Source organism: Neltuma alba, unplaced genomic scaffold (genome assembly GCF_004799145.2).
Source record: "Neltuma alba isolate B1F8T4 unplaced genomic scaffold, ASM479914v2 tig00011541_pilon, whole genome shotgun sequence".
Lineage (NCBI taxonomy): Eukaryota > Viridiplantae > Streptophyta > Magnoliopsida > Fabales > Fabaceae > Neltuma > Neltuma alba.
In genome coordinates this window covers 434867-457050 of record NW_021636203.1, presented here as the reverse complement: position 1 = coordinate 457050, position 22184 = coordinate 434867, and the positions used below count along the sequence as shown (strand labels likewise).

Below are 22184 nucleotides of genomic sequence, written 5' to 3'. Positions count from 1 at the left end.
CCAGGGAAAAACGAAAGGAAAATGACCAAAAAGAAACCTGAAAATTACTAATTCTTAAATTAAGTATATTTTAATAAGTTTTGATAACACTTCACTGAAAAATAACAACAAATTTTTGTAAGAATTAGGTTTTAACACCACGTGGCTTAGAAATAATAACATATTTTTGTAGAAATTTCTCATTTGGGATTATGCAATTTCTAAGTTCTTTTTTTTTTTTTTTGTCATCCTCCTAAAATGAATGCTTGACTCTGCTTCTCACAAAAAAAAAAAAGAAAGAAAGAAAACTTGAGCCGTTCTTGAGTCGCAGATTTAGAATCAGCCAAGACTAGTTCTTTTCCAGGATTTAATTTGGGTACTCATCATGATGATGATCATTAAATCTAGACAATTCATAAAAAAATTAGATGATCCAAATTTAACATAATTTTATTTTTATATTTTTAATATTTTAATATGTCCAGAATTTGAAGTAAAAATTATTTCGTAACTGTCAATTTTTTTTAAAAAAATATCTATTTATGAACTATTGGATGAAAAATGTTAAATATAAACAATTGCAACTATAATTAGAACTGCGCAGACCTTACCACAATAATGAGCATCGTAGTGTTTATATCACTACAATGAACATCGAAATTGGTTTCCTCTCATATTCATCGTTTCATAGTGTTTATATCACTATGATGAACATCGAAATTGGTTTCCTCTCATATTCATCATTTCCTAATGACTCTCAAGATTATATGAAACCTTCATTCAAAGGGTAAATATATAATATAACTAATCCTTAATTAGAGCTTGGTACAATCTGCAGGCTTGAAGGAAACAAGAGCCTCCTCAAGATCATAACCCACCAACCAATTCAACTGAGCCAAGTTCCCAAAAACAAATGGTCCTGAAGAAGCACCCATAAAAGCAAAGCATTCCACTTCCTCTTCCACCAAAATGAATGCGTTGAGTTCAAATAACTTCACATCTGCACCCTTGAAATGAACAGTAATGGCGGGAGCTCCAATGTCCTCAGCCCCTCGTGTCTCATAACAAAGCTTTAACTTACCAAATGGGTCCTTAACACGCTTTGCTGTCCGGTCCATCACTGCTGAAACCTCTGCTTCCAATTTGTTGTAGAAATATTGTGGCAAGAATGTCAATGTTGTCCCAGAATCTATGATTACATTGCCCTCCACCACTGCATCGTATAATATATCAACAAAGTATAAACATTAGTGATTTAGCGCATTAAACTGACAAAAGTCTACATTTCATCTTTTAGCTTTATACAATATTTCTCAGCTCAAAAAAAAGGTTTATACAATATTTCAGTTTGATTCTTAAATTTTATAGAGTATCTTTTAAATTCTCTGACCTTAATGCTATTAGTCTCAAAGAATGATTTTCTCGCCAAAGTTGTCATTGTTATTTTAAAAAATTAAATTTGATTTGCTAGCATTTATATATATTAATATGTCAACAATTGAAATTTTTCCAAAATAATATACTTTTTATTCCCCAAGTTTATGACAAGTTTTAATTTAGCCCTTAAGTATATAAAATGTATTTTTAGTCCTATAATTTAGTACCATTAGTCTCATCCAAGTATCTAAAAAATTGCCAACACAACAAATTGAAAATGGTTTCTCTAGAATTGAATGTTGATAAAGAATGATCTAAATTTTAATTTTTTAATATAATCATTTTTATAATAAGATATCTTATTCTTTAAAAAAATTTTAAATTTTAATATATAAAAATGATTATATTAATTAAAGAATTAATTTAGAGCATGATTTGTCAACATTTATTTATAGAATCATCATTTGAATATACTAAATTGACATTTTTATCAAATAAAATTAATGACGTTACAATTCATAGATTGAAAATACACTTTTTAAATTTAAAAGATTAAAATAAAACTTGATGTGAAATTTTAATGTCAATAAAATGAAACTAAACATATTAAGATTAAAGATCTGAAAGAAAAAACACTTCCTAAAATTAAAAGGACCAAAATGAATCCTTATGTAAAATCTAAAGTTGGACAAATGCAATTTTGCCCATTCAAGATGAAAATTAGCATTAGACAAAACGCAAGAATATTAAATTAAATCATTACCTGGTGTCAACCCTATTCTCTTGTTTCCCACGCTCATTGCTTCCAACGTGAGGTAATAGTAATTTGGTGGCGATTTTGAGACCATAGGAGTAGAGACAACATCAGATCCAGAAACGACAGCATTCTCACCAAATTTCAGTTTACCAGGAGAAGCCTCAAACGAAGGAACCAAACAGTACGAGAATCTTCCTTCAATGGAATTACTTAACTGTGAGGCTAACGATAACGGACCTCTTCCAAGACCAACAACACCAGAAGTCCCACGAGAAAACTTACTATTATTATGCCCACATCCAAATATGAACCTAGGAAACTTCACTTTCCCACCACTTGAAGATCCAAGTGTGAGTGTGTCAGATCTGATACTTCCCGCTGAAAAAGACCCACCTCCATATATTTGTTCATATTGGCACATATTAGAGCCATCACAGGAAGTCAGGAACGTCTGGTCACTGATTCGCCGGCAGATTTGCATCTTTGTGAATTGCAATCCACGTTTATATGAGTGGAAGAAAGTAAGGGTTCCAATTTAGGAGTGTTCTGTGGGTAACAAGATTTACAGGGAAAACACTGTAACCAGAGAAGATCACTGCCTGTGTCAATGAAAGCCCGAGTTTGAAATTCTGGGTTTCCTAGTGAATATGCCATTAAGTATTCACCTTCACTGGTAGTAAGTTCAGATACAGGATCGTCTTCTTGGTTGGTTTGTGCAGTAGGATTATTGTTATTACCGGGGAAGAAATGATTCAAACGCTTGGTGGATCGACGTAAAGCGTTGTGAATTTTCTGGAATCGTGTTGTGGAGTTATCGAACAAAGGAGAAAGTGGGGAATCACGGTGAATGAGGTCCACTGTGAAACCAAGTTTGGTTGCCTTGGCGTAAAATATAAAGAAGATGATAAAGATTGTGAAAGAGAGAGTATAGGGTTTGGATGATAAGGCCATTGTGGCGACTTTTCGAGATAGTTGAGAGGGGAGGATAATCTATATATATACATCCCCAAGGTGTTTTGTTTTATATAGAAACTATGGAATAAATTCAAATTAAGACTGAAGATACAGTTTTCGATGCTTATGGCACTGATAGTGTTCGTTGCTGTAATGAAATGCTGCTATATATCATCCAAATACGATTTCAAGGATCCTGATTCAAAATTTTCAATTAGTGGTTAAATGAAAAAAAAATAATTTTTTTTAAAAAGAACAAAAGATGAGTGTAAAATGCTCATCTTAACCTAAACTATTTATATTAATTTTGAATGACCGAATTCAATTTATTTTTGTAATAAACAATTTTTATTTTAAGGTATGCAGAATTTAAAATAAGAATAATCTTATAACTCATATTTCTTTCAAAAAAAATTATTATTGAAAAACCACATATGAAAAATTTTAAATTTGAACTTTACAAATTAGATTTTGAATTGTCTAGATTTTATTACAACAATGAGCGAGCTGGTTATTATAATGAGTACTAAATAGGCATAAAGAAGGATAAGTAATTAATGATAAATCAAGTCTTTATGATATGGATATCAGATCAGCTTGGTACAATCTGCTGGTTTGAAGGACGCAAGACTCTGGTGAAGGTCATTGCGAACGTGCTTGGCGCCTCTAACTTCAGATCCGCATCTCTAAAATGGACCGTAATGGCCGGAGCTCCGACATCCTCAACCCGGTTAGCTTCATAGCACAGCTCTAGAAAACCGGACGGGTCCTGAGCCCGGTTTAATCTCAAGCCCAACACTTGACCTCTGCTTCCAGTTCAACGTACAAACCTAGTGGCAAGAAAGTCATTGTTGTTCCAGCTGAATCTATGAATATATTCCCTTGCTTCACTCCATATATACATATAGCAAAATATAGTAGTTAGTATGAACATTAATGTTGTAAAGAACTGAGCTTGAAATTAAAGTACTAAACCTGCAGCAAGGAAAACTACACTATCAAATTATTAAACCTAAGAATAATATTAAGGGAAAGTAATCTGTAGATCAGTTCTTGTAGTTTTATCTGATTTGTTCCTTTGTAAGAGAAACACATTTGTAGTTAATGAGGTGACTCTCAACATACGACTGGATTAATTGTCACATATTTCTATATAAAATCACAAATAACTAAATTAAAGATTATGTAACAGTGCAATGATATTATTATGGGCATAATAAATTTCTTATTCTGTGGATAATAAATAATTTTTCCATCATTTTATTTTTTTTAAAAATCTCTTTTTTGGTGATAAAATTTTAGGCAAGAGACTGGGCTCAGTCATAAGCTAATAAGGGCAGGAAAACTAGCCAATCACACACAACGCAGTCACCTGTCGATCACACACTACCCATTTGGGTCATTGGCTGCGGTAGAGCATTAACCACATTGGAATTAGCTCCAAATTATATGCTTTGTCTGGTTGTGGATATGTCTTTCAAAGTGCTGCGACCATCTCAGGAATCGAGTACCTTCCTTTTAGTGAGAGTAACAACCCTTTGACTTCTAAACTTATGGTACAATGGGTTAAAAAATCTCTTTTTTATTTTGTATTTTGTGGCAACTTACATGTCCTTTAATCAATATCCACATCAGCCATAATTAACATATAATAAACAAAGGGACTGATACCTTTGAAGAAACCATAAAAAGTCAGTAAGAGAAGGAAAACAAACTTTAAAATTTTGGTTAAAAGTCAGGTAAAATTATAAGTAGCTATGTGTTAATTTTTTTCAATGTTGAATTAAATCATCATCTGTTGTCAACCCTATTCTTTTGTCTCCCACACTCATTGCTTCCAACGTAAGGTAATCGAGATTTGGGGGAAATCCCGGTAGCAAAGGGGTAGAAACAACTTCATTTCCAGAAGCCACAGCCTTCTAACTAAATCTCAGTTTGCCAGAATAAGCCTCATGCGAAGGAACTAAACAGTGCGAGAATCGGCTTTCAATGGAAGAATTGAGCTGTGAGACTAATGGTAATAGACCTCTTCCAAGTCCAACGATGCCAGAAGTCTGACGAGAAAATCTCCCCTTATTGTTATACCCACATCCAAACATAAACCTCGGAAATCTCACTTTCCCACCACTGTAAGACCCGAGTGTGAGTGTATTATAACCAATGCTTCCCATCGAAACTGAAATCCGATCACGATATATGTTTGTTTGTATTTGCAAAAATCAGAGTCACAAGTGATATTGGACACCGAAAGTACCGCAGATTCTCATCGTTGGGAAGGACATCTAACGTTTACATGAGAAGATGAATTTAATGGATCAAAGTTATCAATGTCTTGTGGGTAACAAGATTCACATGGCAAACACTGTAACCAAACAAGGTCACTGCCTGAATCAACAAACCCACGAGTTTCGAATTCTGGGGTTTCCAATGAATACGTCGTTAAGTATTCTATTCAAAATACAGCACTGTCAGATTCAGGATCATCTTCTTCGTTTGTTTCTGCATCAGTAATATTACTGTTGTTGTTGGGGAAGAAGTAGCTCAGGCTCTGGGCAGATCGACGCAGAGCATTGTGAATTTTCCGGCATGGTGTTGTGGATTTATCGAACAATGGAGATAGTGGGGAATCACGGTGCATGAGGTCGACTGTGAAACCAAGTTTTGTTGCCTTGGCGAGGAATATTGTGAAAGAACTTGAAAGGATGAAGATTCTGAAAGGGAGAATATAATTAAGTTTAGCAGATGGGGCCATTTTGGTGAGATTAATTTAGCAGGTAGTTGGTTTATATAGATTTGGATTCAATTTCAGACATTAAGATGTTCATTAATCTTCGTCACCGGTATGTGTGTGTGTGTGTGAGAGAGAGAGAGAGAGAGATTTTTCTTAAAAGAGAGTCAATCTGCAAGTCCACATAGTTCTATAGGATTTTAATCAGGTTTTCGTACTTCTTTTTGTGTCATATTCTTATTGCTTCACCTGATTTTTACTATAGAGGCCAGATTAAAATTAAAGTCAAATGAAATTAACAATACATGATATAAAGAAAGAAAAAAATGATAGAGGCGTGATTATAACCCGGATAAAATTATAAAAACTTGCAGATCAATTTTTCCTCTTGTTATATAGCATACTTAATTGTGTGAAAACTCAATTCAAATTCACCTTTGATGTTCACGTACCCTCATTCAAATGGTCCATTCAGTCACTTACTGCATATATATGTATGTGTGTGTGTGTGTGTGTGTGTGTGTGTGTGTGTGTGACTCCAGTTATTATTTGCTCAATGACTAAAAAGTTAGAACCACCAAAGTTTTTTATCCAATTAATATCCTAACTAATTAATTAACATTCATGAATGAATGTATATACCTAAAGGTGTATTTAAATAAGAATGAATGTATATATATATTGTGTATTTAAATATAACTAAAGGTGTTATGATAAAATGTATAGACCTCATTCACAATCAAATTCTTGTGCGTATGTACGTACACAAAGGCATAAATGTAGAGGATCAGGGATATAAATTTTGACGTTTACCTTAAAATGATCTAGGTGCCAAATCAATTAAAATATTATATATGTTTATGCAAGCAATACAGAGGTGATAAATACAAATACACACATAATATATATGTGTATAATTTTGCTTCTTCTAAGTATAATCTCTTCTAGTTTCTATCGTTGACTTTTTTTTTTACCAGCAAAGGAATCACATTAACTGAAACGAGCCAGGAGAAATAGTTCACTACAAAAGATAAAGGGAAAAGAAACCAAATGACAAGCTAACAGGTCAAAAGCAAATCAACTGGTCCCTTCCCTGTCATTCTCTTCAACGTGCTGGTCAAAACTGAATTCATTAGCAACAGTGGCTTCACAAAAAATGATATCAGCTAGAGGAGGTGGAGATACCAAGATTAGACTGTTAGGTCCCAACTCCTTTGAAGCTATAGCAGCCAGGAAATCGGCAGCAGCATTTCCCTCACGAGGAATGAGAGAGAAGCAAATAGAACTTCGATCATTCACCATTGCAAACAACTTAGCAAGCAAGCCTTGGAGTAGCCACAGACAAAGAAGCAAATATTTTTGAGTAATAGCAGAGAAAAGATCCTTACAATCCATTTCAATAATCACCGGGAAGTGTTGCCATTGAGTTGCTAGAGAGACAGCCTTTAGAGCAGCTAAGAGTTCTGCTTGGAATGCCGATTGAGCACTTACTTTCTCAGCCCAGCCTTTAATGAATAACCCCTCAGAATTTCTACAAACAACTCCTATACCAGCTCTTCCATTAGAATTATTAAAAGCACCATCACAATTTATCTTGAATGAGTTAGCTTGTGGTTTCCTCCACTTAAAGGAAGCTTTGGGCATCACATAGCTAGGTACTTTAGGGAGCAGGGAGTTTGCATTCCAGTATTCTTGCATAGTTCGATTAGTCATCTCGATGGTTTCTTCTGGTTTTGGGAGAACCTGTTCAAAAATCCATTTACAACGTAATTTCCAAATAGACCACAGCATAGTGCTTATATATGCTTTACCATAGTCTAACTCAGTATCGATCATCAATAGAAACTGCTCAAGCCAGAAAGAGATATTCTGGATGTTCAGAGGGGAAATATTGAGGCCCATAACACTACCAAGCCAAGCAACTTTAACCCATTCACAAAGCAGAAACAAGTGTTCTAAAGTCTCAGTATCATCTCCACAAACTGGACAGACTGGGTTTGTGGCACATTTCCGTTTGAATAAAGCATCCTTAGAGGCCAAAGCATTATTAAGGATTCTCCAGATAAAGCTTCTGATTTTTGGAATGACTTTCAGTTTCCATACAGCTGACCATATACTTGGCTCTACTTTCCTGGAGACAGAAGCTCGAGTAGCCATAATTCTGCCATTAGTAGCAGCATGGCTCAATCTGTAACCAGCCCTGACATTGTAAATTCCATTCTTAGCAGGGGCCCATAATAAAGAATCATCTCGAGGGGTACTAGATAGGGGAATCTCACGAATACATTTAAGAACAGATTCTTCCACTAGATTGGAGATAGCATGAAGATTCCATTGTCTATCTTGAATCAGCTGAGCAACCACCATATCTTCATTGATAGAAGGAGCATTATCCAGTGGCATTTTAAATTTTTTCATACCAGGAATCCAAGGGTCTTTCCAAACATCAATATAATGCCTAGTACCAACCTGCCAACACAGATTTTCTTTTAAGAATTCACACCCTACAAGAATACTATCCCAGACCCATGAGGCCTTGGATCCTTTCATTGCTTTCATGAATGAGGAGTTGGGAAAATAAATGCTCTTCAGTAATCTAACCCAGAGACTGTCAGGATTATGCAAAATACGCCATGCAGTTTTGGCAAGTAAAGCATTATTGAAACCCATAAAGTCTTTAAAGCCCAATCCTCCTTCCTTTTTAGATTTGGTTAAAGCTTTCCAGGATGTCCAGTGGATTCTACCAGTACCGTCCACATCACCCCAAAAGAAATTAGACACCAAACTATCCAAAGCATTACAAGATTTTTTTGGAAATTTGAAACAGGACATTGGGTATAGGAATAGCACTTATTACCACGGCCAGCAAAAGATAAGCATTTCTTCCTCCATCCTTGCACTTTCCTACCCATCCTATCACAGACATAGGCTAAAGCAGCATTTTTAGATTTACCCCAAAGGATAGGTAAACCTAGGTATTTACCTGGGTTGTCCACCTCAGCAATATTCAAACATTCCACAATATCAGTCCTCACTTCATTCGGAGTGTTCTTTGAGAAGAAAAGGCTAGATTTATCATAATTCACCCTCTGTCCCGAAACATTACAATAATCCTGCAACAATTTCATAAATAGGCTACAATTATCTAAGTTAGCCTTTAGAAAGATGATAGTATCATCATCAAACAAACTATGAGTGATCATCGGGCCACCTTTAGTAATGTTGATTCCAGATAAGTTGCCATGGCTAGAATGGAAGGATATCATAGAGAAAAGAGCTTTAGAAGCCAAAATGAACAGATAAGGAGAGAGAGGATCTCCCTGTCTAAGACCCCTCTGAGGAATAACAGAAGCAATCTTTCTCCCTGACATTTGGATATTAAACTTTACACTACGAACACAATTCATGATCCAGTTAACCCATTTAGAGCAGAAATTCCTCTTTAGCATAACCTCTTCAATAAAATTCCATTCCAACCTATCATAGGCTTTATTCATGTCCATCTTCAAAGCCAATTCAAATTTATCTCCGAAATTCTTATTTTTCAGATAATAGAATGCTTCATGGACAATTATACTGTTATCTTGGATAAGTCTATTAGGGACAAAAGCCCTTTGGTGCTCAGAAATACAACTATCCAAAACCACTCTCAGTCTATTAGCCAGAACTTTAGCAATGATTTTATAAGCAAAATTACATAAGCTAATTGGTCTAAATTGAGAGACCATTTTAGGAACATCAACTTTGGGTATTAAGATCAAGTTTGTTTCATTTAAAGGACCCACAAAATCACCATTTTAAAAGAAACTTCTAGCCATTTTGAGAAGAGAAACTCTAACCTCATTCCAGAAAACATGGTAAAAGTGACCATTGAATCCATCAGGGCCGGTGCCTTAAAAGCTCCAAGCTGGAAAGTAGCCTCTTTCACCTCTATTTTTGAGATAGGCTGAGTTAGCAATTGATTCTGGAAATCTGAGATTCTTGGTTGAATGTAATAGATGACTGTATCAAAGTGGCCTTGGGGGCTGCTGGTAAAGAGAGAAGAGTAGAAATATGCAATTAAACTCTCTATTCCATCTTCTTTCTCAATCCAGTTATCCAGATTGTCTTTCAGCTTAACAATTAAATTCCATTGCCTTCGAACCACAGTAGTTCTATGGAAGAATTTAGTGTTTGAATCACCAGCTTACAGCCAATTAGATCTACTTCTTTGCCACCAATAAACTTCTTCCCTTTGCCACACTGATTCTAACTCAGAGGTCAAACGCTCAATATTACACTTTGATTCAGCTGTATAAACTTCAGCCTTTAGATCTTCAATTTTTGCTATCAAATTGGCAATAAGTTTCCTATTGTTTGGAAACTTCTCTTTGCTCCATTTAATAAGTTTAACTCTGCAACTGTTAAGACAGTTAATAAAAGATACCACCCCATTAGATCCCTCAACATCTTCTATCTGCCAACAATCTTTTATTATATCCACGAACTCTGGATGAGAAGCCCAGACAGCCTCAAATTTGAAGGCTTTTGGAGTCCTAATATCTACATATCAAAGAACCACTAGAAGCATATGATGATCAGAGGCAACAGGTTCTAGGTGAAAAGCAAGGGCTTTTGGAAAAGCTTCTTTAAACTCACCATTACAGAGAGCACGATCTAATCTTTCTTTAACATGGTTACCGCCAATTCTTTGATTACACCAAGTGAATCTTGCACCTTTAGCTTCAATACCCATTAGCTCATAGTCAGAGACAAATTGTTGAAAATTAAGCACTCTTCTGATAGTGTGTAGGTTACCTCCTTGTTTCTCCTGTTGAGATAGAAGATCATTGAAGTCGCCTAAGTGGAGCCAAGAGTTTGTAATACCTCCCACTATATTATGCACCTTGTCCCATACTCTTAGCCGGTCACATTCTTTTGGTGGCCTATAAATAAAAGAAACATGCTTCGGTAAATCACACTTAGTAGAGCAGATAGAAGTATGGATTATATTTTTAGAACTACTCAAAATGTTAATTACAACTGAGTCAATCCACCAGAGGGCCAGCCCTCCAGATTTACCAATGGGGGGGACATACCAATTTTCATCAAAGTGACATTCTCTTCTAATAGGCTCCAAATATTTTTCTTTTTTCTTAGTTTCCATTAAGAAAACTATCTGAGGTTTATTTTTCTTTACCTCTTCTTTGAGGCTTTTAACTGCCAAAGGTACCCCCAGCCCTTGGTAGTTCCAAGCGAGTATACTCATGGCCCTTGGGTGGCTGATTTAGGACAGCCACCGGAACCTTTAGCCATATCAGTAGAATCACAACTTCTATTATTCCCATTAAAGGCAAACCAACTCTCTAGAAAATCAATTTCTCCCCCTCTAGATTGATCATCAGATGGTTTAGGAATAATACCTGATTTACAGTTTCTATCGTTGACTGTGTCAAGATAACAATGAAGGAATATTATTATTGGGGTGGTAAGTGAGAGCTTGTTCTGATTGTAAGAAAATTCAGGGCATACTCATATGAAACAAGCAGACGTTGAAATTTGCAATCAGGATTTTACTTTTCAGCGACAAGAGCGGGTGACCAATCAGAACAACGTGTAAGACGACGGTGACTGATCAAGGCATGAAATCGATCTTCTCGAACTCATGTCCACTAGTAGGTCAACTCAATGGGGAAAGCAAGGTGGGTCTTAAGGTTGAAGATGAAGTGCAAGAAGGGGTCCATGAAGGTGCAAAGTCAGAATGTGCAGACTAACATGGCACCGCACTGCTGGTCGTGGATGGACAGGTTGTAAAATATGCTAAGAGGACTACTCAGTTTCCATTGTCAAAGAGTATGCTTCAGCAAATAGCTTCTGACTTGCACTTTCCATCCATTGTCAGGAACTAAATGCTAAATGCCCAAATATAAGGATTTGAAACTTGATTTATGGATAGTTCTTTTGTTAGACCTAACCTCATTGGTATTTTATTTATATATTGAATAAATAATGACTGATGATATTGATATTCCGATCCTAAATACAAGACTAACTTTATAGTGTAAATTTCACTACAAAGTTAGTCTTTATAAGAGGAGTATGATAAAATTAGTTATTCACAAGTTATGTGGGCTGTGCTTAGAATGATGAATTTTTTTTTTTTTTTATAAAATAGAAGGATGAAATTTTTTTCCTAAAACATAAGTATTCTCTTATTAAAGACAATCCTATTTAAGACACTGTCGAGTACTAAATGTAGACACCTCTTTTATTAAAGGTTCACGTCTTGATTTAACCCACCAGAAGCCCATTATAAGGCCCAAGATGACCACCAAAAGTCGAAACCGGGTAAGAGAGGAGCAAAACGACGCCGTCACTGATCCCCACGTCACATCACGTGCGCGCCTCCTCCCGTGGGCCCATTTTTCACAGGAACGTTTTGTTTATTGCTTCTTCTTCCCCGAGATCCCGTACCTCCCCAACGTCTCTGTTTTCCTTTTACTGTTATTGTAGCCGTTATGTTGACCCCTTCAACTTCAGCTCCTCCTCCATTCCTTTATAATCCTCCCCATCTCTCTCTCTTTCCCCAATCAACCCCTCTAGCTCACTTCTTCTCTCTCTTCATCATTCTCCTCTTTAATCATCAAACACTCATCAGTATCAGTACTTGCGTCGATTCAGCTCAACCATGGCTAAAGTCGGCGTTCTCTTTTACATTCTGCTTTTGTTTCTCACCTCAGGTTCGACTCTTTTTGTTAACTCCTTTATGCCTTTCAATGTACCTTTACTTTTTTCCACTTGGCTTCGAAATCAGTTCGTGTATTGTGAGTCTGTGATGCGTTTGTTGTAATAATTGGATCACTTTTCTTCAGAATTTCGCCCTTTTGACTTTAGTTTTGCCAGTCCATTTTCTTAAAAACATGTTTAGGTTGCTTCAATTGAGGAGCTTCATTGCTCAAAAATGATTTCAATTTAGTGTTTGTTGTCGGATCTAACGCTGGCTGGCATCTCATAATTCTCACAGATTCTAAATCCCAAAATTGAAATTCTTTTCCCGAATTCTGCGTTTATATGTGAAATCGCATCGAGTTGTATCATCTTAATTATATCATGACTTCCCATAAAAAGCGAAGAACTGATCTTTTCCTTTTTCGCTCCTTACAGTGGTCCTAAAATCATTCTGGGAATTCATCTTGTCTTATTACATTTCCATGGACTGATCTCATTTGTCATTTTTCTTTTCACACTTGCAGGGGGGAATCTGATGACATCCAATGCCAATGGACTGGTAAGTAATTGACTAATTGTAATTAAAATACAAAGTTGCCTGAAAATTGAAACAATTTTTTTTTAAAAAAAAGAAAAAATTATCTTGGATCTCGTAACATGAATTGTGAAAGATCATGTGAACTGAGTTGGGGAGAAGGTCCTTCTTCTGTCCTTCTTCCGATTCCTTCCATTAGAGCTGGATTCTGTTGAGAAAAGATACTTGATCTCATCACAATTCCGGATGAAGTGGGTCTATTTTCCAAGTCAGGATGCTATTGTAAGTAATGCTGAGGATTGTGTTGTGTGTATGATGGAATAACAGAGAACTTGGTGCGTGGCAAGGCCTTCATCAGACCAAGCTACTCTTCTTGCGAATATCAATTATGCCTGCTCTCAAGTTGATTGCCGGATTATGCAAAAAGGGTGTCCCTGTTCCACACCTGATACTCTCATCAACCGTGCCTCCATAGCCATGAACCTCTACTTTCAGTCCAGGGGAAGAAACCACTGGAATTGTGACTTCAGAGGCTCTGGCCTCATGGTCATCACTGATCCAAGTAAGTTATATGCTCCTACACATTTCCTCAGATTTGGATATAAATTCTTTCTGTATGTATGTATATACATTGCAACATTATCCCTTTAAATGACTATTTATGTTGGGAGAATCCAGATCCATTTAGGTTTCAATGGGTATTTTGTTGAGAGTGATTGCAAGGGTGGTGAGGCCTGCCTGGGTTTCATCACTCTGTTTATATCTCTTTAGCTTGATTTTATGGAGGATGGATATATCTGTGAAATGGGATTTTAATGCCTTTCATTGTTATCTTGGAATTGCAGGTTATGGTAACTGCATTTATGCATAGAAGGTGGGATCACAAACAAGTGCAAGCTTAAGCGTTTAGTTGTTACCATATGCTATAGTTATAAATATGTACTCAACTGAGTTTTATCACGAGCGTCTGCCTGTTCATATTTCAATTTCCCATAGCTTATCCAATCAAGTTTAGCACTTTTCTTTCTTTGTCAATAATATACTAGTTTCTCTGAAGGTTTGCTGATTTTGGCTCTGAAAATGTAACTAATTGTAATATATTTAATAATTACTTTTTAATTTTATTCTTATTTAATTTTTATTGGAAAAAAAAGAGACATGACAATAATTTGTAAATAGAGAGAGATATGCGAGAATATGTTACAAGTAACTTATATTAAAGAACAGAATAATGCAGGAGGAATCCACAAAAAATGCAAAAGAAAAATAAAATTTGCAATTAAATTAAAATTAATACAATTACAATAACCAAGGATCACATGATCCTATCCTAAGTTCTTTCTTGCCTCCCTCTATCTCTTTTCAAAGATCTCCAGCGTAAAGCTGTGTTGAATGGTTTATGCAACTAAAATTATAAGTAGTAAAAAAAAAAAAAAAAAAAACCACCAAGGAGGAGCACCTGTTTGGGTACCATTAAAAAGGGGAAAGGGGTCCATTCAGTTTCTTGTGTCATTTCTCTCATTGAAAGTTGTGACTGCAATAGAAAGATGAGTACTAAAAAAAATTGTAAGGCGCTTAAAAAATAAAGTTAAAATTTTTAATTTCAATTAAGGATCTTTTTTTCCCCCTTCAGAGATCTAAAAATTATCGTTTTTAACTATAAATAATCTTTTTTTATGAGAAATGTTTATAATATTAGGCCCTTTCAATTTCATTTTCCCTTAACATTTTTGTGCTACACTTGTATATTTTAGGCTCAAATTTCAAAAACTGTTTTCATAAAGCACAGTACTTTGCTTGAGATTTAAAAAGGATTGGAGAGGAAGCCTAGGAGAGAATCCAAATGCAAGAGAGGAACACATGAAAAGACTACAAAAGAAAGTGTGGCAAAAGAGACATATGCTGAATAATTCACAAAGCAACAATGAACAAACATATGAAGGTTTTTTTTTTTTCTTTTTTCTTTTCCGGTTGAAACGTGGCATAAAGAATTCCAATTCTAAGAAGCACCGTGAGGTATGTATATCGGATACGGTATAGTATAATACGGTGGGTACATCTATGGGAAAAAAAACAGTGGATACATCAATTTTCACAATTTTAGGACACAGTTACCGATATGGGTTGTGTTTTCAAAGTAATATAAAGGCATTTGCAGCAATCAGGTAATATATTAAGTTTTCTCTTTAAAAAAAAATTGAATTAATATAAAAATATTTCGTCGGAAAAAATCATAATAAGTAGCGTGTGTTTATCTTTTTGAAGTATTGTTGTCTAGTACTACCTTTTGTTCTTAATAAGAGCTAATTAGAAATTCAATTTAGTTTTAAATATAAAAGTCTAAGGACATAATCTAATATTTATCTATTTTTCCCTAACTAACTCTGGTGATTATAATAATTATTTCAATACACATGATTAATAAGGGTATTTTAAAAAAAATATCTATTTATTACAAATAACTAACTTAACTAACTATCTTAATATTATAAAATTAGTTATCTAATTTTTATATTAAGAAACAGAACTCCTCCTCCTCACCTAGAAAAAAAGGAAAAAGAAAAAAGATAACCAAGTGGGTTGTTTTTGTCCCCTGGTCTTGGGCTTCTGGTGGGTTATATGATATGTCCACTTTCATCATTCTAAGAACAAAACCATTGTCCATGGAAAAATTGAGTCTAATAAAAAAAAACTATTCCATCACAATGTGACAAATTACAGTTAAAATTTTTACTAAAAGAAATACTCACATTTAATTTGTGATAATGTCTTAAATAATATTACCTTTAATAAGATGATACTTATACTTTGCCCAGAATGACAGGAAAAAAAGAAGAAGAAAAGAACAAAGCCCACTATTAGAAATTTTGTTACTTGTGGAGACCCAATTAGAGATGATAATGGAGTTTGGGTGATTGGTTTCCAATGTAACTTCAAAATACTATATCCAGTCCTAATTATAAGATTTTTTTTGTAATCTACAAATAAGATTTTATAATTAGGAATGGAGGTAGTATTAAGATTTATACAGATTCTTTTGAATATTCTTCATCTTCTGCCAGCAGATAATTGAGAAATGAGATGGCCGATTTACGATCTTTTGTTTTGTCCAGTTGGGATCTAGAGATTATACACTATCTCAGAGGGAACCATAGCTTTCTGTTGATATTATCCCGCGCGAAAGGCTCATGATGTGAGCAGCGACTTGATGATCTTGCAAGATCCTTGAGTGTTTTTGAAAGATTTGGGCGAATTTCTGGTCGTCTTGTTTTTTCTTTGTAGGTTCTATTTTGTTATGGCTTAATTTTCAAGGTTAATTTGTTGCCTCTGTATTTAACTGGAGAAAATTTTGTTACAACATAAAAAAAGACATAAAAATTGTCCGATGGTTAAAAAAAGGGAGAATTACTATAGAGTCTCACAAAAACATTTTAATTACTACTAAAAAGTCCCATGAAATAACAAAACAAATCTGAAGTCCTTAGGGACCTAAGTGTGAATAATCTGAAACGATTAATTATGAATTTGCCTTTAATGACTAAAAAGAAAAAAAAATCACCCATATGTTTGAATCCCACCCTCCTCCTTTGGCCCTCATCTCCTATTCCGTCAGCATCCTGCAACATGACCTCTCTACTGTTCTCACCAAGAGTCGCGATCGTCTTGGTCCACTCATGACAATCAAGGTCTTCCTCAAGAAGTTGTTCTTAAAACCATTTCAAGTTTTTTTATTTTATTGTTTTTGGTTGCAATTATTCAATTCATCAGATAGCAATTGATGCTCTGTTTCTGATGAAAATGAATGAAAATGACAGGTTTTTACTATCATAACTCCTGTAATACGATAGTTAAAGTGTATATTTGTGAACCTTATAGATAAAGTGTAAATTTAACCATCACATTACGGGGGTTATGACAGTAAAAACCTATCATTTTCATGAAAAACAGAGCATCAATTGCTATCTGATGAATTAAATAATTGCAACAAAAAACAATAAAATAAAAAACCCGAAATAGCCTTGAGAATAGCTTCTTGAGGAAAACCTTGATTGTCATGAGAGGACCAAGACGACCGTGACTCTTGGTGAAAACAGTGGAGAAGCCATGTTGCAGGATTCCAACGAAGTAGGAGATGAGGGCCAAAAGAGGAGGGTGGGATTCAAACAAATGGGTGAATTTTTTTCCTTTAGTCATCAAGGGCAAATTCATAATTGATTATTTCAGATTATTCACACTTAGGTCCCTAGGGACTTTAGATTTGTTTTGTTATTTCATGGGACCTTTTAGTAGTAAAATGTTTTCTGTGAAACTCTACAATAATTTTCCCTTAAAAAAACTTAAAAAAAAAAAAATTGGACGGGAAGAAAATTCCATCCCCTCCCTATTAATTGAAATGGGCTCGCCCCGTGAACGCCCCTGCTTCCCAATGAATCTCCATAGGACCGAAAGTTGCAATCATAAGTTCATAGTTTATCATCACTGTACTGTACTAGAGAATTGGTGATATTTGACAATTATTTTTCTAATAGGCCAATCAAACACATACGCATACGTATACGGGTCGTTGATGATCAGTATCACCAATTCATGAATCCAAACAAACAGCCACAACTCTCCCCATAAAGTAGTACTCCATTAGTTAGATTTTAATTCTTAATGTTTTTAACTAATGTATTCAAAATTTCAAATTCTTCTGAACCAAAGGATCGCAGTGTTTCATGATAAGATATATGAATGTACACGATACAATCCGACATGGTTTAAGAAAATAAAAGTTCTAAATATGGTTCTGTAAGAATGGAAAGGTTTGAAGTTGGCACATACAATTGGAGCGGATGATAATGGAATGCATTCTATGCTATTTCTCGCTCAGGAATCTCACCAACTTCCCTCTCTCCCTCACATGCATCTCTCCAATCCCTTCCTCTATAAGTTTTCTCTCCAACCCTAATTTTACAGTGAAGAGGAAAGAAAAGAAGAGAAGAGAAAAGAAAATGTTAGGATCAAAAAAGAAGGCCAAGTTCAAAGATTCTGATTTTATCAGTAATCTCCCTGACGATATCCTATTGACCATCCTCTCTCTTCTTCCAGTTGACGAGGCAGTGAGAAGCAGTATCCTTTCAAAGAGGTGGGTATCACTGTGGAAAAACACACCACATCTTGATTTCAACGTGAAGCACATGATCAAGCCCTTAACCCAGCTTCGAATTTCATCACCTGCTGCTCAATTACATTACGTCCTTAATCTTCCCAAATATGAAGGAATCCGCAGGTACAACATAATTGTCTTCTTGCTCTTGCATAAGCACCTAGGTGGTCTCAAAAGCTGCAAGTTCACGCATTTTCCACAGAAGGACATCCAGATTAACTTGGCTGTTTTATTTGAAAGACAGACAACGATCGATGAACTAAGCCTTGAATGTAAACCCTTGAAAGGAGAAAAGATTCAACGCTTTCTAGGGTTAGGTTCTTATGGGATCTTTTCCTCTTTGTCTTCACTTGAGGTTGAGAACTACTACCTAGAATCTTCAATACCTTTTGGGGGTTGTTTAAATCTCAGAACCTTGAAACTGAAGATGGTCTTTGTGGGAGATGAGACACTAGATGCAATTCTTAGAAGGTGTTACAACTTGGAAAGTCTTAGCCTTGTGGGGTGTTCTAAGCTCAAGAACATGAAGATTGTCCATGTGAAACTCAAGTTCTTGGAGCTTAGGGCTTTGTGTGTATATCAGATTATTGTTTCTGCTTCAAGTCTCGACGTTTTAGATCTTTCTTCTTTGGCTTGTCCAAAATCATCAAGCTTGGTGATTATTGCTCCTAGGCTTCGGGTGTTTCAATCTCACAACAAACCAATATCCCACGAGGGACTTGTTATTCGCAGAGGAAATTTTGCTCGGAAAACTCATGAGTTTCTGGAGACTTTAGCTATTATTCCTCCTGTAAGTTGTTTTCAGGAAAACCTCTTGGGGGTTGTGATGATGAATCTATTGGTTCATGTTTAATTTGAATCTATAAATATTTATTACAATGATATTATGACTTCTTTTTTTTTTTTTTTTGTTCGTTGGGTTACTTATTAGGGAACACCAACGAGCTACGTTTTTGGGGCTTCCCTATTATCCTTGATGGTTGACTTGGATTTGAAAATTAAAAGAGCCAACAAGACACTTTCATTCATATTGAGATGCTGTGTTAATTTGGAAACTCTGAAAATTATTACTCCGGTAAGTGACATTACACTAATTTTTATCTATTTTATTTTGGCAAAGGGCCCGTTTAATTATTTCTTAATTTTTCACGATACTTAAGAACAGTGATTATATATATCCATAGGTTTACAGAAGTTCAAAGCTCGACTTTAATGGTGATCTGCACTATCCGATGCTTTGGGAGAGAAGTGATGTTTGCCATTGTGTTCATCAAACCCTCAAGTTTGTGTCCATCATGGGATTTGCAGGAAACCAACTTGAGGCAGATTTTGTGAAGCACCTCATAACCAGAGCTTCTAATATGGAGAAAATCACTATCGTTTGTAAGAGCTCAAAGAAAGACGTAAGCTTTCTGGTGCCTCTGGAAGATCAGAGAGCTTCGGCTAATCTCTCCATCATGGTCAAGGTTGCAAGAAACAAAAGTGCCCTCATTGAGCTCAATGAACTTTACAAGAACAAGTCTAGAAATTGCTTCTTCATCAAGAATTGAACTGGAATATTTACAAGAATAAGTAGTGGTGTTCGTCATGTGAATAGTTATGCAATTTTTTATTTTTATCTGCTTATATGCTTAGCATTGATGTTGACTAATTTATTTTGCAAGGACGTTCATAATTCATATATGGCCGAGTTTGCTTATGTCTACATATCTTATAACTTGATTATTGGGAAAAATAACATTTCATATCAAACATCATTAGTGAATCTTTGGAGTGTTGTTTTTTTTTCTCTCCTTCAAAGTATGGTTTAACCTTTTGGGTTTGGTTCATACGATATGAGTGAGATGGATTACGATGTGGATAATGAATTTACACTTGGCATGTTTGTATGATCAATGGTGATGACTCACACTAGAAGGGGAAATTATATTATTGAAATGTCAAGTAGTGTACATGATGAATTTGGCTAATTGGCATGGAGAAAAATCATATATTAAATAAAATTGGGCTAGAAGATAGATATATAATTTAAAATGGCCCATGTACTCAATGTTAATATTCTGAATTAAGATATGAGGTCGAGTTCACTTATATCTATCCGATCCTATTGCTATAAATCCAGGCTAAACTTCAGGATGCTCCCCCGGCCCACACTTAGTTAGGTGCTAATGGGGATACAAGCCAAAGAAATGCATGGGAAAATTAAAGAAGAGAACGAATAAAAAAATTCTTTGTTTTCTATCATTTTATCCTCCAATTTGTTTTAAACAAAGGAAATTCAACTCTTCAAGCTACTAAATGTTATATTTGAAATTAATACTCTCTCTCCCTTCCTCATAACATCCCCAAACAACTTCATTCTCATATTGAAAGCAAAAGCAGGATGACCAAAGTCCTAATACATGCGGGCCGGGCAACCATTTATAATAAATGCATTTAATGATTTTATGAGCGCACCTCAATATTGAGATTGTTATTTGGGGCTATAGTTAATGCAATTAAATGAAATTTAATTACAATACATGTGGGGAGATTGACTCAATTTTTCATTTATTAATGGGCCTACATATAGGGTCTCCTATTTTATCTGTTCATGAACCTGCGCAAGTTCAATGAATATATGTGATTTAAATTGATTGTTGTACTCTAGTTACATGAGATTTATTAGGTGAATTTTATTTGACAAGATTGACTTCATCTCATTTATTATATCATGCCCACAGGTTTTCAGTTTTATAGGTATGCTCCCCTAATCCTATTTGCAAGGCAAAGAAATAGTGTTTGTTACTTCTAACATATTTTATACAGACAAATAAAAATATTAAACTCTATTAATTCTTATTTAAAATTCAACAACTTTTCTATTTTATCCCTATCCAATGTATAATATACTACATGAAAACAAAGTCAACAAAATAATAAATAGAAGATAAGATTGTATATTCATATGCATATTCATATGAAAAATTTCTCTTTCTATCCTATAAATAAAACCAAAAATTTTCTGATCTCTTTATCCTATAAATAAGATCATAGTAGTAAAAATAAAAGAAGTGCATTAAATGTTTGACATATTTAATATGTAACTTATAAAAAGAACCAAACTTATTAAATAATTGAAGCTTATAAAAAGAATTGGAGGAATTATACAGGCTCAATGAATAAATGAGTTAGTACTCAAGTCCTCAATATAAAAAACTTATAATATATACTCATATACTAAGAAATGCATTAAATTAACAAACTTTTCTAATCTTATCCTTATTAAAAATCTCTATATATACACACCCAAATTATTCTCATATATCTCTATTCTTTCTCTTTTTCCAGTAAAAATTAAATAAAAATAAAATTAGAAAATAAATATTAAATATATTACAAGCGACTTATACTTAGAACCAAAGTGGTACATTAATTGTTCTTGTAATTAAATGAGAGTACAATTAGTTACACTTTGTTTGGGGAGGTTGCCTTCATCTCATTTACTCCCTCCACTTCCTTGTATTTGTTCTTTTTGGGGGAAATTGAAAATTTTGTTTGATATTAGATCATCAAGTCCCTTCTCAATTCCACCAATATTTAATATATATCATATTTCCCATTTTACCCTTAGAGTAAAACGATGTTTTTAGAGGCATTGAAGTACTGTTAGAAATAAAACGAGGGGCAAATTTGATAAATTGCATCATATATTTATTGCATTTCTAACTTGTGTATAATCGAACTAATATATAATAATGGAACAACAGAAGGAGTACTACACATATTAAGCCTATACATAACCTATATTAAGCCTATACATAACCTCTCCTATTTTATTTGTATATATATGAACCTACAGAGGTATAATGAATAGAGAAGAATTAGATTCCAGTGTGCTCCTCTTTGAACCCATAAAGCTTCTTTTCCCAACTATGGAGTTTTCCTTTAACCTTTTTCTTTCAATACAAGGATGGTTTTCGTATGCTTTGTTTCTCATGCTAGCTAGTTTGACATC

General features: G+C 34.7%; 4 protein-coding genes across 4 annotated transcripts; 2 read left to right on the top strand and 2 right to left on the bottom strand.

The window, feature by feature from the left end:
• Nucleotides 1-794: 794 nt before the first annotated feature.
• LOC114714753 (aspartic proteinase CDR1-like) lies at nucleotides 795-3064 on the bottom strand. Its single transcript, XM_028899519.1, has 3 exons — nucleotides 2563-3064; nucleotides 2120-2491; nucleotides 795-1192 (listed from the first exon to the last, which is right to left on the bottom strand). Exons 1-3 carry the CDS (start codon nucleotides 3062-3064, stop codon nucleotides 795-797), a joined length of 1272 nt encoding a protein of 423 aa, XP_028755352.1.
• Nucleotides 3065-6872: 3808 nt separating this feature from the next.
• LOC114714752 (uncharacterized) lies at nucleotides 6873-11122 on the bottom strand. The gene is made up of 8 exons (XM_028899518.1): nucleotides 11008-11122; nucleotides 10434-10517; nucleotides 10049-10337; nucleotides 9635-9949; nucleotides 8779-9449; nucleotides 8621-8708; nucleotides 8397-8535; nucleotides 6873-8264 (listed from the first exon to the last, which is right to left on the bottom strand). Exons 1-8 carry the CDS (start codon nucleotides 11120-11122, stop codon nucleotides 6873-6875), a joined length of 3093 nt encoding a protein of 1030 aa, XP_028755351.1.
• Nucleotides 11123-12363: 1241 nt separating this feature from the next.
• LOC114714736 (major pollen allergen Ole e 10-like) lies at nucleotides 12364-14162 on the top strand. The gene is made up of 4 exons (XM_028899504.1): nucleotides 12364-12514; nucleotides 13028-13062; nucleotides 13366-13600; nucleotides 13884-14162. Exons 1-4 carry the CDS (start codon nucleotides 12463-12465, stop codon nucleotides 13907-13909), a joined length of 348 nt encoding a protein of 115 aa, XP_028755337.1. The 5' UTR covers nucleotides 12364-12462; the 3' UTR covers nucleotides 13910-14162.
• A 3717-nt stretch (nucleotides 14163-17879) lies between these two features.
• LOC114714751 (F-box protein At1g80960-like) lies at nucleotides 17880-19737 on the top strand. Its single transcript, XM_028899517.1, has 3 exons — nucleotides 17880-18977; nucleotides 19119-19262; nucleotides 19372-19737. The coding sequence occupies exons 1-3, from the start codon at nucleotides 17880-17882 to the stop codon at nucleotides 19735-19737; spliced, it is 1608 nt and encodes a 535-aa protein (XP_028755350.1).
• Nucleotides 19738-22184: the final 2447 nt, after the last annotated feature.